Source organism: Saccoglossus kowalevskii, chromosome 18 (assembly GCF_978046115.1).
Source record: "Saccoglossus kowalevskii chromosome 18, keSacKowa6.1, whole genome shotgun sequence".
NCBI lineage: Eukaryota > Metazoa > Hemichordata > Enteropneusta > Harrimaniidae > Saccoglossus > Saccoglossus kowalevskii.
This window is the reverse complement of record NC_140658.1, coordinates 9,603,076-9,618,233: the sequence shown is the minus strand read 5'-3', so window position 1 is coordinate 9,618,233 and position 15,158 is coordinate 9,603,076. Positions and strand designations below refer to the sequence as shown.

General features: G+C 35.6%; 1 protein-coding gene across 1 annotated transcript; it reads left to right on the top strand.

Annotated features, from left to right (window-relative positions):
* The first annotated feature begins 552 nt into the window (after positions 1 to 552).
* On the top strand, positions 553 to 15,118 carry LOC102808233 (1-acyl-sn-glycerol-3-phosphate acyltransferase epsilon-like). The gene is made up of 7 exons (XM_085492718.1): positions 553 to 872; positions 5,324 to 5,515; positions 6,721 to 6,810; positions 7,240 to 7,330; positions 12,120 to 12,278; positions 13,227 to 13,350; positions 14,123 to 15,118. Exons 1-7 carry the CDS (start codon positions 657 to 659, stop codon positions 14,343 to 14,345), a joined length of 1,095 nt encoding a protein of 364 aa, XP_085348844.1. The 5' UTR covers positions 553 to 656; the 3' UTR covers positions 14,346 to 15,118.
* The last annotated feature ends 40 nt before the right edge of the window (positions 15,119 to 15,158 follow it).

Here is a 15,158-nt window from a genome sequence, read left to right as displayed (position 1 = left end):
CGACAAAGTCGGCAGCGGAGCTAATAAAATATCGATAAAATTTGAAAGACAGATATTTAGCCTCTTATACTGGCTTGTACTGCATTGTATTGTTCGGCTTTGCATTAAATTCTCGTTATTGCTGTAGTGCCGCCTGGGTTTGGAAGTGCGATATTTCAATGGAGGCACATGTATACCGTTTTAAAAACAACTTATGGGTGCAGAATAATTTAATTTACGTAATGGACATACAACAACAATTTAACTCTCATTTCCTGAGAACGAGAATTCGAATTTCCATTCCATTCGCAACGAAAGACAAATATTAGTAATACTGAAGTTGATTGTACCAGGTTTTTTGCTTTAGCGTTTTATTCCATCTAAAACTGTGCTCATCCATAAAATAGCAAGCAGTTATTAGTAAAATTAGTTCAGTATATTAACAAAACTGGTTACCAATTATAAAAACGTCCAAGTATGTTGCTAAGTTTTCAGATCGCCTCTGATCGTATATAAGAGGGCGCCCTCCATCTAGCGCCCTCTTAGTGACCTACAGTACGAGTGACATTTGACACTGCAAGTTGATCGAGTGCACGTGTTAAAGTGGGTTCGCTTGTTTACTTCGCATTTCTACTGTTTTTGCACGTATTTAATTGTGTTTTTCACAACTGTCGAAAATGCTGACAGCTATCGTGTACCTGCAGGCGTTGAAGTTCGCCTTGCCAGCGATAACGATGCTTGGAGTATCGCCTTGTTTTATGATGATATGGGGGACATGGCGAAGTGTATCGGCCGTGTTACCAACACGATGGTACCACGCCGTAGACGATATCATGTATTCAAACTACCAGCGTCTAATTGTCTTCTTTTATGAGCATTATACGGGAGTAGAGGTAAGTCGGTGTCCAGTAAAACAAGCGCCAACTCATTAGCATTGGAATTTCTAATACGTGCGGCAAGTTCTTAGGCCTGGGAATAATCTGAAAATCTCAGGGATTTCACACAGTCACTGATGAGGGCTAAAAATCCATATCATAATAATTTTATTAACACTTGCACATTCCCCGGAGGGATTGGCAATGGTTACAAAAGTTTAAAAAGGAATAAAAGGTTACAAAACAGTAAATAGATACCTGTGTCATATGACGCCTTACTAGCCGATTTTGGTTAAAATAGCGCTCCACCGCCCCTTTACACTAGTGTTTATACACGGAACTTGATAATGTTTTTTTCCAACTTTAAGGTAGCGAGACTATTATTTGTGTTGAAAATTACGATTTTCACATTTATTTATTTATTAATTGATGAAATGCACTATAAAATTTTATCTGATAAAGTCAACGTAACATAGAATGTCATGTAAGTTGGTTAAAATGTAGAATTTCTGAAGGGAAGCAAGGCAGTTTCAGTAGTGTTTTACAAAATCAACAACACAGGTTTAATCTGTGTGCCTATAAGTTTCAAAGATTAACTCAAGACAAAGCAATGTTAGGATGTGTTATCAGTAGCTATCTGACACACAATGAGTGTTTCCAAACATTTGAGTGGTTTGTCTCAGCCCCTGTTTGTTTCACAGATTAGTCATTTGCATATGAATGTGTCAGACACAAGGTCACACAGCCACTGAAAAAAAATCATTGATTTTAGTGTTTTTATCTGCCGATTTTATCGAATAATAGCTATCCCATTCCTTCATTTTTTGGTTTCCAATAGCCTTACACAATTGGATGCCCCGATACATGTTAAAACAGACCTTGAAGGGTAAACAAATCGCTTGTGCAGATAAACAAGCTTGAAAATCTTTGCTGTTACTTCATGGACGTTTTCTAGGAGTTTATGTTTTTCAAAATACAAGGTCTTTAACAAAAAATAACGTATACTTATTGTCATCGGATTAACACCAAATTTTCACAGCTTTAAGGTGACAATGAGAGGAACTTGAATGTGTCCAGACAAACTATATAGTCATGGATTATTTACTAATGTGTTGTGGTTTAAGTTAGGGGCAATGCGACTAAAACAGAAATTAAAATTCAGGACATTACTTTTCAAAACGCGTTGCTTGAAGAAAACTGACCAGACACATTCAGTTTACCAGACTATTGAACAACTAGGAAAATTGAAAAAATAAACTTCCTATCACCAGCATAAATGCGTAATTATTTTTTTTACAAAAAAAGTAATTTTTCACTTTTGATTAAGTATCGCACCGTAGAATGCAGATACGGGCATGAAAAACACACTTCTGAAAAGCTTGACGTCTGACGATTCCAAAAATATATACTTTCCTGGGTCTATTTGTAGTCATTTGGTCACAATTAGAAGATGAAAACAAGTATGCAAAGAATAGTCCCGCTACCTTAAGTTGCTTTTTAATCACGTATTTATTTATTAATCACGACATATTGTTTAGTGAGTGAAATATTAATATCATAAATAATTCAATCTTTGAAACAACAGAAACTAACACAACGATAATCAAGTTTGTGTTTGAAGTTCGAAAGTAATTGCATAATTTCCGGTTTCAACGAGTTCCAAAATAGAACGTCCTTGAACGCGATGAAATCCGGCGTAGTACTCCTCCCGAACTAGACACTAGCAGCGTAAACTTATTGCAAATTTGCACAATTTTGGCCCAGTTTGTTCTTACATGTTTTCTAAGTTTCATTTATCATTATTTAGTAAACAGGTCCCTGAAACGATTTAATACATCCGTAAAATATGTGACAATCGACGATTGACTTCAAACGTTTGAAATTTCGAACAAACTCCCGGCACACCTTGCACCTTATGCGTCAGATCGGTGTAGAAGACGCCGACCTGCAGCGTCAATGGGATACTGGATGTTTAGGTGGATCAAAATAGCTGCCCACAATATGACGGATTACGATAACTATATTTTCTGTACATTTCCGATGTATTACATTGATAGTGGTGAGGCATGTTTTATTGTAAACCTTGAACATTGATATACATTATATGTCATGTCAGAAGGTCGTAGCATCAGTCTCGCTATCTACGAGATGAGACTTGAATGGGATCTTTGCATGATGTCACCATACAGTACTATGCGCGTTGCAAACCCCAAGTAATGTACCTCTGGTATTATTTATTATCATTTTCCTCCACAATTTCTAATGCTTCTTGTCTTTGCGATGAAAATTCGGGAAATAAATAATAATAAATAGTGCTGATTTATTCAATTTATTCTGATTTTCAGCCCTCGGTAACTGTGGCTGGAGTTTATTACTTAGACCATAGGCAGTGGATCAACTATTCACACCACACGGGTTTAAACACAGTTTAATTAGATCAATTCAGTCTATTAATTTGTTTTCCAATTTTCCACTATACTACACTTAAAGAAACGCAGCTATGAAATATGCCCACTTTGAAATGCACGGTAATATTCAAGTACATGGTCTTGGTATTAGAGAAATTAAGATGCGCATACGAGAAGGGAACGAGAACGGATATGTCACTGCTTTGTGCATGACATCCGCGCGAACCAATGACGTCATCGGTTGCCTGGTCGTACGGCAGTCGTTTTGAACGTGATCAAGGTGACTGACTCGTAGTTGATTTCCGAGAGCTTTTCTCGCTGTCAATTTTGATTAACTTTTCATTGACACTGATAAAACGTTTTATAATAAAGTGTTTTTGTATATTTATGATGAAATAAGAAATATTGGATGTATTTTAGCTGACATTTATACCCACTGAAAATGCATGACATTGATCTGCTGAAAGAGGATTCAGCAAACAGGCTTGGGACCTCAGCAAAGTGGATGGAAATAGTGAGAGCTCTGTCAAATGTCTGGGAACTAACTACTAATTCAGATTCCGGACGTGAAATGACATAACAAATTTTATTAGGTAGTTATGGTTGCCCAATGAGAGACGAATTGACATGGTTCTGTTTCAATTACGTTCCCGTTGTGGGCGCTTGTTCTTAATCGTTTAGAATTAGAACATCACATTACGTTCCCGTTACGTACGCAAATCTTAAACTCTCTACCATATGAACCATCAACCATCACAACTATTTATATATTTATACAGTATGTCTCTGGGGAAGAACTGTGAACTGATAAAACTTTAGTAGTTAAACTAAAATATTTTTCACAGACCGACTCCTGCATGAGGTGGAGGCTCTGTGCTGTAGGTTGAAGGAATGAACTCATGGATTAGACTGCAGAGTGCCTGTGCCAAATAAGCTTACCTGCTAGGTCAAACGATAGTCTGCATAAATAGTTTGACTAACTGTAGACTTTGGTCAGTGCCAGACCACATACAGAAAAAAATCCTGGCAAGTGGGAACTGTGGGTGCATCAGCGATGCTTCACGATCGACAACCCAATGGTACAATTTGTTTCTGACCAGTTGTCTGATGTTATGCTAATTCTGGTTGGCTGCATGCAATCAGATCTATGTGACTCAGACGATGAATGACAAGTTGAGAAACGTGTTTTTCAGATTCCTACAAATCAGGAAAAAAATATCGAACTTTCATAACCAAACTATTCGTTGGGGTAATATTAAGGTAACCACTAATACAATTGAACAGTGTTCAACATTTTGCATGGAAATATAATTTTATGAAACCCATTCCTTGAATAATAAAAAAATGTGTTAGACCTATTTAATTACTCTATTTTGATACAAATGTATGCACAATGAACTTAATCAGCATCCATGTGGTTGAATAGCACACAAATAAAACCAAAACATGCTGTGATAAAATACAAGAATTTCAGACTGGATAATGAACAAATAGTTACGTAAGTGGAGATCTATATTCAGTTTTAATTCCCTGAAGTGGAAATAATTGACAAGGGGCTCCATAATTAAAACTACCGGTAATATTGACCGAGGCTCAGCTTTGTTTTATTTTACTGAATAATTAAACATTACTCAAATATCAGAAGATGACATTTTGCTTTTTTTGAAAACACTACAACAGTGTTAATAAAAAAATCAAGAACACAGGATTTTCAACATTGAATCAGTCAATGAGTTTTATTCACTACCATGTGACTACATTCTGACCAATCAGTGAGAATCTTGAACATAAGGTTAACTACAGTAACAACATGAATTACTCCTGTGGTGCATGAACAATAACTCATAATAACGACAACTGTAAGTTTATCTTGAAACAAAATATCACTAAGAAGGTTAATATGTTTGGTGATTTATATAATCAACGGCTGTACCCGGTAACTATAAATGTGTGTTCGCCTTCTGATCGTGGATAATTCTAGCCTATGACATCACTCATATCAACCAGCGTTACGCACAAGTGATATCAGGTAATAACCTATAATTAAATATTTGTCAACAGGTTTTGCTGTACGGTGATGTTGATATGCTGAACAAGAAAGAGAATGTCATCTACATAAGTAATCACCAAAGTACGATAGACTGGATAGTTTGTGATTTTTTGTCTATCAGACAAGGAAGTCTTGGACATCTCAGATATGTACTCAAAGATGGACTCAAGTATTTCCCACTTTATGGTTTTTACTTAGGAATGGTACGTCACTTTTTTTTCCGTTTTTAAATTTTTTCAAGTGACAGTTGCGTACATTGAATATCACTGGTATCTCTCCCGACTTTATGTGCTAAATGCTGACACAGCGATCATATGTTGACGAAGTATTATGGTAATTTGAGAAAGCGACATGAGAAAAAGAAGAAAAAACGCATATTCTTTAAAAACTCTCAGATTATATTTCAACATTAAATTTTCAATTTATCGTTGGTTGAACTTTACTGACAGCTTGAGACTGCAGCACAGGACCGCACACGCTGGAGAACTGTCATTGATGGTCTACATGTATGTTTCAGGAGGGGAGACAGGTCAAAGTTGAATGAACTTTACTGCTATGTATTTGGTGCATAATTAGTCCCTGTTTGGACAAAATTCGTAAACGGGGACTTATTTTCTAGAGCCATATCTCTGACATGCCTTGTAAAATCATGTTCAAGCTATATATATTATATACATGTACATGTATGTATGATGTCAAATATGCACATTTAGTCATTGTACAATTCAATATAGCTGAATGGTGGCTATTTTAATGTTGAAAATTCATTGAAATCAAGCATTCTGACCATACTGGAACCAGATCTCAGTTGTGTGTGGTAGATTGAGCTCATACATCAGACATGATAGGGCCTGGATGAAAGTCATTTTGTTTTTTAGATCTGATTCAAAATGGCTGCCTGGTGGCCAGTTAGTTTTAACAAATTTGGTTCCAGACCTGTATCTCGGACATTCCCTTACCAAACATTTTCAAACTGTAGATATACATCCTGCATATGTATTCATTTGACAATTCAATTCAAGATGGCCAAATGGTGGCCATTTTAATGTTAAAATTCGAAATCAAGCATTTCTGCCATTTTGGAACTAGATTATGGTCATGTACATTGTATTGATGTTTCATCCTGTTTGTTTTTTCATATTTAATATTATAGTACCGTAAAAAAAATAATACAAACAAATCTGTACATACATGTACCAGGTAATAATAAACAGCAAAAGATAATAACAAAAATATAATTATAAATATGTATATGGTGAAAGCTCAATCTTTGATACATAATTGTGGCTGCAGCTCAATTTGATATTTCAACTGTGAAAGCAACAGATTTTTGACATCTTAGTAAAACCACCACTACCGGTACATTTTATTCATGTACAACAGTACTAGTATATTTATCTGTTCTTAGCATGGTGGTGTTTACGTAAAGAGAAGTGGACAGTTCCAAGAAAAAAAGTTCATACGAAAACTAAACAGATATTCTAAGTATAATATACCAGTAAGTTGATATATTATGACATGTGATCAATATGCTAATTAATTCTCCATATATGGATTTTACCTGTTAAGTGACATGTGATCAATATACTAATTAATTCTCCATATATGGATTTTACCTTTTAAGTGACATGTGATCAATATGCTAATTAACTCCATATATGGTTTATACATGTAAATTGATTGATTATGTAAAAGACTCTCAGAAATGGAAAATATCATTGTATCATTTAGCTATAATTGTTCTATTTTAGTTATAGATCATAATAGCATTTACATTTTAGTGTTTAAAAGTTAAAAAAATATTTCATTCATGTATTTCTTGAATAATACAATCTTTCTTTCAAATTTGAGGCTTTGAGTTAAACACAGACTGACTATCTATTTGTATAATTAAATTACACTAATTTTATGTTATTCTGTATCACAGCTGTGGTTGGTCATCTTCCCAGAGGGTACACGCTACAATCCTAATTTACCAATTGTTATTCAGAAAAGTCAAGGCTTTGCTTACATGAGAGGTAAACACCTAGGATATATGCATAAAATAAACATTGTTAATATTTATTTATTTTTGAACAAAAGTTAAAGAGGAACCACTCAATCCCTTGGATTGCACCAAGTGCTCATGGGTAATTAACGCCGCCTCTGTCCACTGAGTAAATGAATGCTTATCTTTCCCCCTGTACCGCTAATCTCACAAAACAACAACTGATATAAACATCCTAAGAACGGATTACAATTTGCTTGTTTAAATATAACATAGCAACTGAATTTCAAACAAATACAGAACAGTCTTCATGTGCCATGATTTGAAACATTGCGCGCTCAGTAATTTATACATCATTACAAAAATATGACGTGGAACTAATTCAAGTTGATGATGGCCAACAAGAAAAGGCGACAGTCCACCGGAAACACACGGCCAGAGTGTTGCTAAACGGTCGCGAAGAAAATACGTCGACTCAAGTTTATTTGCCTGTTTCCGTTGCGTCGGTCTATTGACGGTACTGAACTCGTATAAAGTAAACCTGAGAACGAAACTTCCTATGCACATTCTGTATACTACTCCTCCAGACTGCTAATATAACAAGTGTGAAAACACAAAGTCAATGACTTCTGTTTTCATATTTCCGTCACAAATCTGTAAACAGAACGTGTATTTACTATTGCCCTCAAATTTCCAAATTGACTAATTGGTAGAGGCGACAATGAAAAAGTTTACTGTATATTATAAGTACAGGTTATTACACGGAAATTCCCGTGATACAATATGAAAATCATCAGTAAAGAAAAGTCACCGCGACATCACAGGCTTATCTTGTAACCTGTTTACGACACTCGTGTGGAAAATCAAAATGTACACACGGGTGGTACCGGCTTGTATCTCTTGTGAGATTTGAGTTCTTGTGATCTGGTGGGTGAACGTCGGGTTGACTTTACAGTCAAAATAGGTGAGGGGATAAGAGCGTTCTGTCAAAACAATTTTACCGTAGACTCAATTTTAACAACCAATCTGCAGAGTTGTATTTATTATAAATAAGAATCCAAAAATAGAATATAAATACACACATACACTCGATTAAATTTTCTGGACATATATACGACGCATGAATGAAAACGATCTATTGTAAATGATATGAATTGGAACTGCCTGTGACTTGTTGTCTGGGTGCCGTTTCGTCCTACAGTCAAATACAGAAACAAAAACTGATTTATTTTCTTATGCCAAGACCTGGTTGTTCATGCATTTCAAGCATGGCATATTTACTTCTTGTACTCTGTGGTGTGTGCTGTGGAAACGTCTGATTTCACGGTTTTGAGCTGTCGAAGTATTTTGCGAAAAATAAAACAAAGGGTAACACCATATGAAGCAGTCGGGCCAATGTCTTGTTAATATCCGAAACTTGGAACCTCTAACAGAACGGTTATTTCCTGCACGCCTACCTGTATTACACAACTACCATTTGCACCTCATTGCAGTCTGACACTTATTCACTGTACCCCTTCCTTTTTCCAGACTGTCTAGAAAGTTATGCAAAAAGTTTCATCCCCTAGAAAACACAAGTCTTTGCCGTACAATCAAAAGAAAAATGTCCACATAGTAGTAACCAACATCGTTCTGGCGTTCCTAAAAAAACACTGCATTGCTTAGTAGCAAATAATCACGGTAGCGCAATCCGACCATGCTATGTTTCACAATTATTATTATTACTTGGTAGTGATTAATAAATAAATTAATAAAGTACAAAAAGTAAACATCGTTGAATTGTTCTGAAATGCAAGTAAATTTCAATTTAGTTTCATCGATTCCGGTCCCATGCAAATGCTCGACACCTTATAGGTCAAATCGCTAATCAGCCAGTCAAAATACTCGATGATGCCAACGTGTTCAAATTACCAAAACTGAGGAGATTTGCTGATGTTTCATCTCGATCGTTGGTTTTGATAGGAAGACGGCACGTTTTTTTTTTTGGGAAATCAAAACATTAGTTGTTTTCGATGATAAACTGACCATTTGAAGACTATTTTTACGATAACAGCTCATTGTCGAATCGAAGCTTTACCCATTCACGCTAACCACAATAAACGTTGTACTCTTGAATTCGTAAGATTGTGGGTCAGGAGTGAGTGTTGTTTTGACTTGGGTATTGTGTTTTACATTTCAACAGGAAATTTTTGCGTGGTTTTATTTTCGCGGTTTTGGACTCACCGCAAAATTTAAACCACGCGAACGATTTCTACTTCTACATTTAATTTATTGCAATGGATATCCGAAAGCCTGTAATCTAACGTTATTGACATTGTTTACTGTCTTACGTTGTCATGTCCCAGTGTTACCGACGGTTAGACCATGGAGGTGGTTAGACATAGACAAACTACGTAACGATAATGCTGTTTGTAAACCAACAAGCTTTGTAGATTGAATAAACATCTAGGGGATTTACATTTTCGTTTACTCAAACTGTGATTGACAGGAATTTTGCATACATTAGCCACCATTTTAAACTCGTGATTTTCACTGGTCGCGGCACATTTCGACCGAAAATAACAACATTTATAAATCAAAAGCCCAACCAGACGAGTGTAATCGCTAGCATACATATTCATGCCCCATGAATATGTATTTGGAACCACAGCTTGATTTCCAAACATCAAAAATGGCATATTTTTTGGTTTGGATTAGCATACTAATACGTTGACCATCTTGACCTTTATTTATAGTGTCGGTTCCCCTTTAAAAATGTTAAAATATTAAGCAAACAAATATTGTATTTACTCTATCAGTGGTGCATGAACTTTGGTAAATGACGGACGCGGACCATATTTGAATTAATTAGTTTACAATAAAAGCAATCCTTCATTCATATGTGCTTCTATTGGAGGTGTGCTGCAAATACGGTACTTGCCGATCTCAGATTAATGTTGTGAAGATTGCAAAAATTAATACTGTGGAATATTTTATTTTCTCTGGAATTAATTTTCGCTGAAAAGGCTTTTTGGGCCTTTTGCTTGGAATTCATTTTCACTGATTTTTAATGAGATTAATGTGAAATATAGAAAAAAAAGTATATTCTATTATATATTTTATTTTCACAGAATCGTCCCTTCAGCAAAAATAAATTCCAAGCGAAAATAAAGTATTCTACAGTATTTTTCAAAATTGAATTGAATTCAGACAAAATTTGAAATTTGATGATTGTCCTTTCACATAAATTTAGATAGATTCCCTGTGCAACACATGGTGATTTTTAGTGTATATCTACATATCTAATATACGAACATTGTGACAGATGTCACATGAATTATTTCAATTATTCAGAATATGTACTGTTTAAGCTCATTTAGAATTACAGCTTTGACCATTCAGGTATTTTTACTGTACATACTAGTAGTATGTGGTCATCATGAGGTTGATGCAATCCAGTTCTGCCTTAGCACATATTTTGCCGTATTCTCATAAGCTTATTATTATACATTTTTTTCCTGCTTGTAGTAATATTCTAATTAGAGTTAACTGCTCAAAATGTCGAGTAAATACTTTTACTGTTGTACGCACATTTGTGCTCAGAGTTCGTTTATTAGTCCCCGTTCGGATGAAGTCCGAAAACAGGGACTTATAATTCGGTGTGCATCCGTGCGCCGTTCGGAGTCATATTTCAGAATCCTGTGGACCGATTCCGTTCATTCTTTGCATGTGCCTAGTACCTTATGTGGGACATATGGACATGCAGTGGTTTAGCGATTCGATTCAAAAGGGCCGACTGGCAGCCATCTTGTTTTTTGAAAATGTTTTATTTTGGACATGCTTTGTCAGTTGTCATTCAAACTTGGTACATAGATTATACATGTTAGGATACATGTCCATGATGATTTATTTCGCAATTGGATCAAAGATGGTCGACTGGAAGGCATCTTGTTTTTTTTATATGCGGTATCTTGTACGTGCTCTGGCAGTTTTCATTCAAATTTGGCATATACATGTACTTTATACATGTTAGGATGCATGTCCATGACAATTTGTTTCAAAATCTGGTCAAGAATGGCCGATTGACAGCCATCTGACTTTTTGACCATACTACTATATTCCCACTATTTATGTATCATTTTCATTTTGGCGCATACATCATACATATCAGTGTGTTTCATAATCAGATCAAAGATGGCCGAATAACGGCTGTTTTTTATTTTTGGCCATATTACAACTACACGGAACACATGTTTTGATGTAAATAAACAATCTGTTGTATACGCCACTTGGAACTGAAGTTTCAAGGTCACGCTCACGACAACCCCTCTGCTTCAATATGACGAGCACAAAGAGAATTTTCAAAAATTTAACGGGGACTGCGTCATTCTCAATGACTTGTCTAATTCCATCATGTGGAGTTTTGCTTTAGATTCCAATGTACATAAAAATACAAAATACCGGTATTGCTGTTTCTGGGATTCTGATTTCTACAACTGGCCACATTTTAACAAATAAAAGTAGTAGTCTCCGAATTAGCTCTGAATTTGAAATGTTTTCAGGAGATGTTAATTTCTCCCAGAATTTCATGCATAATCTACATTCAATCATTCAGTACATGTATTTCACAGGGACTATTAATAAATAACACACATAATTGGCCCAAAAGTAAATGGACAGGGTATTAAAGCGGGAGTGTCGTCACGCACACAGACGACCATAGCATGTTGTTGTTTACAAACAAGTATCTACCCACAAGCCTTTGCATTGTTTAGAACTCAGTTCCCAGGTGTCTACAGGTGTTTACGACCCCTCTGATTTAATCACTTCTCATCTTGCAGGCTACACTGTATTAAATCAAGTCCTGACACCGCGAGTAAAAGCGACGGCCGGAAGTCTGAAAATACTGAGACAACATATTGATGCCATTTATGATATTACTATAGCATACGAATGGAAGAATGACAACTACGTGAGACGAGCAGGTCCTGATATGACAGGTATGAAGTTCGTTGACACTGACAAGATAATTTACACCTCACTTCTTAATAATGTTGGCTGTCCATTTATAACACTATCGAATTTTAATCAAATGCAATGCACAGTGTATATTACAGTATATTGTGAGCAGTAATAAGGAATATGTTTTCATTTTTTTATCATCACAATTTTAAGATTGTAGAAGAAGTTCTGTGGATTTTCAGGATAAAATTAATAACAGTTGTAATGGAAATTAAAAAAACAAATGCATGCAAGCAATTTTTGTGGATAAACAGACTAGAAAATTTTTTTTTGTTTTGTTTCTGAGCCAAATTGAGTCTGTTTTAAACACTTTGTATGTTCGTAAACCCCACTATGGCCTTCACACCAGGTATTTGAATCTTCCTGTCTGTATACATATAGTGCAGTTATTCTTGTACTGTGTTTAATCTGGTCTTGTGGCCAGATATACCATACTTCACTAAGACTTATTCATTGGATGTTTGACTAAGTTCTGTGCCCAACTCTACTATTGCTAATAAAACCTGGCACAATGCCTAGCATGTCTGCCAATCATCAGAGGGTGTGGGTTTGACTCCTATGGTTGAATGCACACTCAGAAGTGTAAAAAGAGCCAACTTGCCAGGCTTGCGGCATTGGAGAGAATAGCATCAGTTCATCCGGGATGTAAAGCTGTTATCCCTGTGTACTTACTGTATCTACCATTACTGCACATATTAGATACAGCTGTACTTGTCTTAAAGCTGGACTACTGACGTATTCCTCCAAATACATGTGTATGCTTGGCTTGCGTCGTCTATCATTTCAGAGTCTGTAAGTGCACTTCGAGACTGATGACAGGAAATGATTGTATGAGTGGGTAATCGCCAATCCGTAAATACTGATTTAAAATGAATGAATGAATAATAACGTTTCCCTTCAATGGATTCAATGTTTTTCTTATCCAGATTTCCTGACCGGATGTTGTCCTCGGATTCACATTCACCTCAGAAGAGTTCCTGTAGATGAAGTACCGGACGATGAAGACCAATGCCAACAATGGTTACATGAAGCATTTGAAGAAAAGGACATGTAAGCAATTACCGTAGCGTTATGCGTGAAATGTAACGTAAAAACAGGACAAACAAAGGTCATAGCGTGGAATTCGACAAACGTATTTCGGGGGATATTTCCATGCTTAATAATGTGCTCTCCGCATTTGATGATAGGCAATTTTGATGGAGTAAGATCGGCTGGTCGATGTGAGCTATGAAATAAAGAAATTCGAGTTCAAAATGAAATCGTTAGATTTTTGCGGCAGACATTCGACACTCGTCTTTCATACAATCCGTGAGATCTCGCAGTTGAATGAAAAATCACCTATTACCCTAGCTTATTACAACTAGGTTTTTTTGTAAAAAAAAATAAGTGCAGGATTTGTAATAGAACGTAATTAATCATGTGCACAAGTAATCTTTGGTTTGTGGTTACCTTGACTACTGATGGAATAAATCGTGAGCAGTTGTTAAAGAAGTTGTTCCTATTATAGGATTTAACTTCAGAGACATCAAAGATGAATCGGCATTGCTGTCCAACAAATCGCCTTGGTGCTCTTTGAAAAAATACAGATATTTCCAGCGTAATTTATATTTGAAATTGGCAATTTTATCAAATTTGGCTTGAAACTTGCCGCAAGTCTATATAAAGGTCACACATCCTTGTACTTTCCGCAGGCATTGTAATGTAACAGTCACAATTCCCCATGGTAACCTCAGTTTTTCTCACTTGAACTGTTTTTGTTTTGTTTTAATTTAAAAAACTGCTTGCATTAAAAACAATGGACTGCTTCTTTTTAATTTTTCAGAATGTTGGAAGACTACTACTCAAACGACCCAAAGGTCAGAGGTCAATTTCCTGGCAAGGCTACAAAGGCGCCATTAAGTTTATGGCACACTGTACCTTCATTGATCTTCTGGTGTGCAGTTGCCACACCATTCATAGCAACGGAAAGAGGAAGGTCTCTGTACTGGAAAGTTGGTTTATTCAGCACCTTTGGTGGCTGTTTGTGGATGTCAATGACTACGTGATCTGATCTGAGATACTTAATGATTGTTTCAGTTTTAAGAAGTGTTTATTCATGCATTGTACATATTCCATATACTGTAAGACCATTTATTTTCACTGACATTTAATTTCATTTTTTTGATGTTTTGAGCAATTTTCACTCGATTTTAAGTTCACAAACTTTGTAAGAAACAATTTATCGTTTTATTGTTATTTTACAAGTTCATGTGGATTTAATTCAGCGAATTTTACTTGCCAACGAAAAGTGAAATTAAAAATCACTGAATAATTACAGTGTACAGTAACTGGTTGCATCCATCTCCTTGGTCTTCAGTTTCGATGATGTATTAGAAATTCATTTGAACATTATGCATATTGAGGATTTATGTGTCAATGGAATACAATCGGTTTTGATGTGTGATTAATATTTTGTATTTGAAATCGTATGAATTGTAAGATGATCACAAAATCGCAATGATGATGTATATTTCTAGACATATTAATGCAAATGAGCGAGTCTGTGAAAGAACTGGTTAGTGTTTGTTTGAGGTTGTTTTTGCTTTTTTGTTTTTTAGTGTTCTTGTGTATTTGTAGCAAATTTTTTGCTTTTTTGTACCTCATTTGTTTTTTTATTTCCACAATCAGATCTCGCTAAGTGTCCCTGGCATTCTGTGTCCCAATTTTCAGGAATACATTTCATTGAACAGGAGCAAGATCTTCATCACATGTAATTTTACATGGAAATCTGAATTGAAAGCCCTAAACTTAAAAATAAAGAAATATCAATAATTCAAAATGCATGCATATTAACTATTTTGTTACTCCATCGAACAAAT

What these genes read in the sequence shown, in the direction of transcription:
- LOC102808233 (XM_085492718.1), top strand. Translation starts at nt 657, where the DNA reads ATGCTGACAGCTATCGTGTACCTGCAGGCGTTGAAGTTCGCCTTGCCA. An exon ending in ATGGTTTTTACTTAGGAATG is followed by an intron (nt 5,516 to 6,720) that starts GTACGTCACTTT and finishes ATCTGTTCTTAG; the next exon opens with CATGGTGGTGTTTACGTAAA. An exon ending in AGCAGGTCCTGATATGACAG is followed by an intron (nt 12,279 to 13,226) that starts GTATGAAGTTCG and finishes TTTCTTATCCAG; the next exon opens with ATTTCCTGACCGGATGTTGT.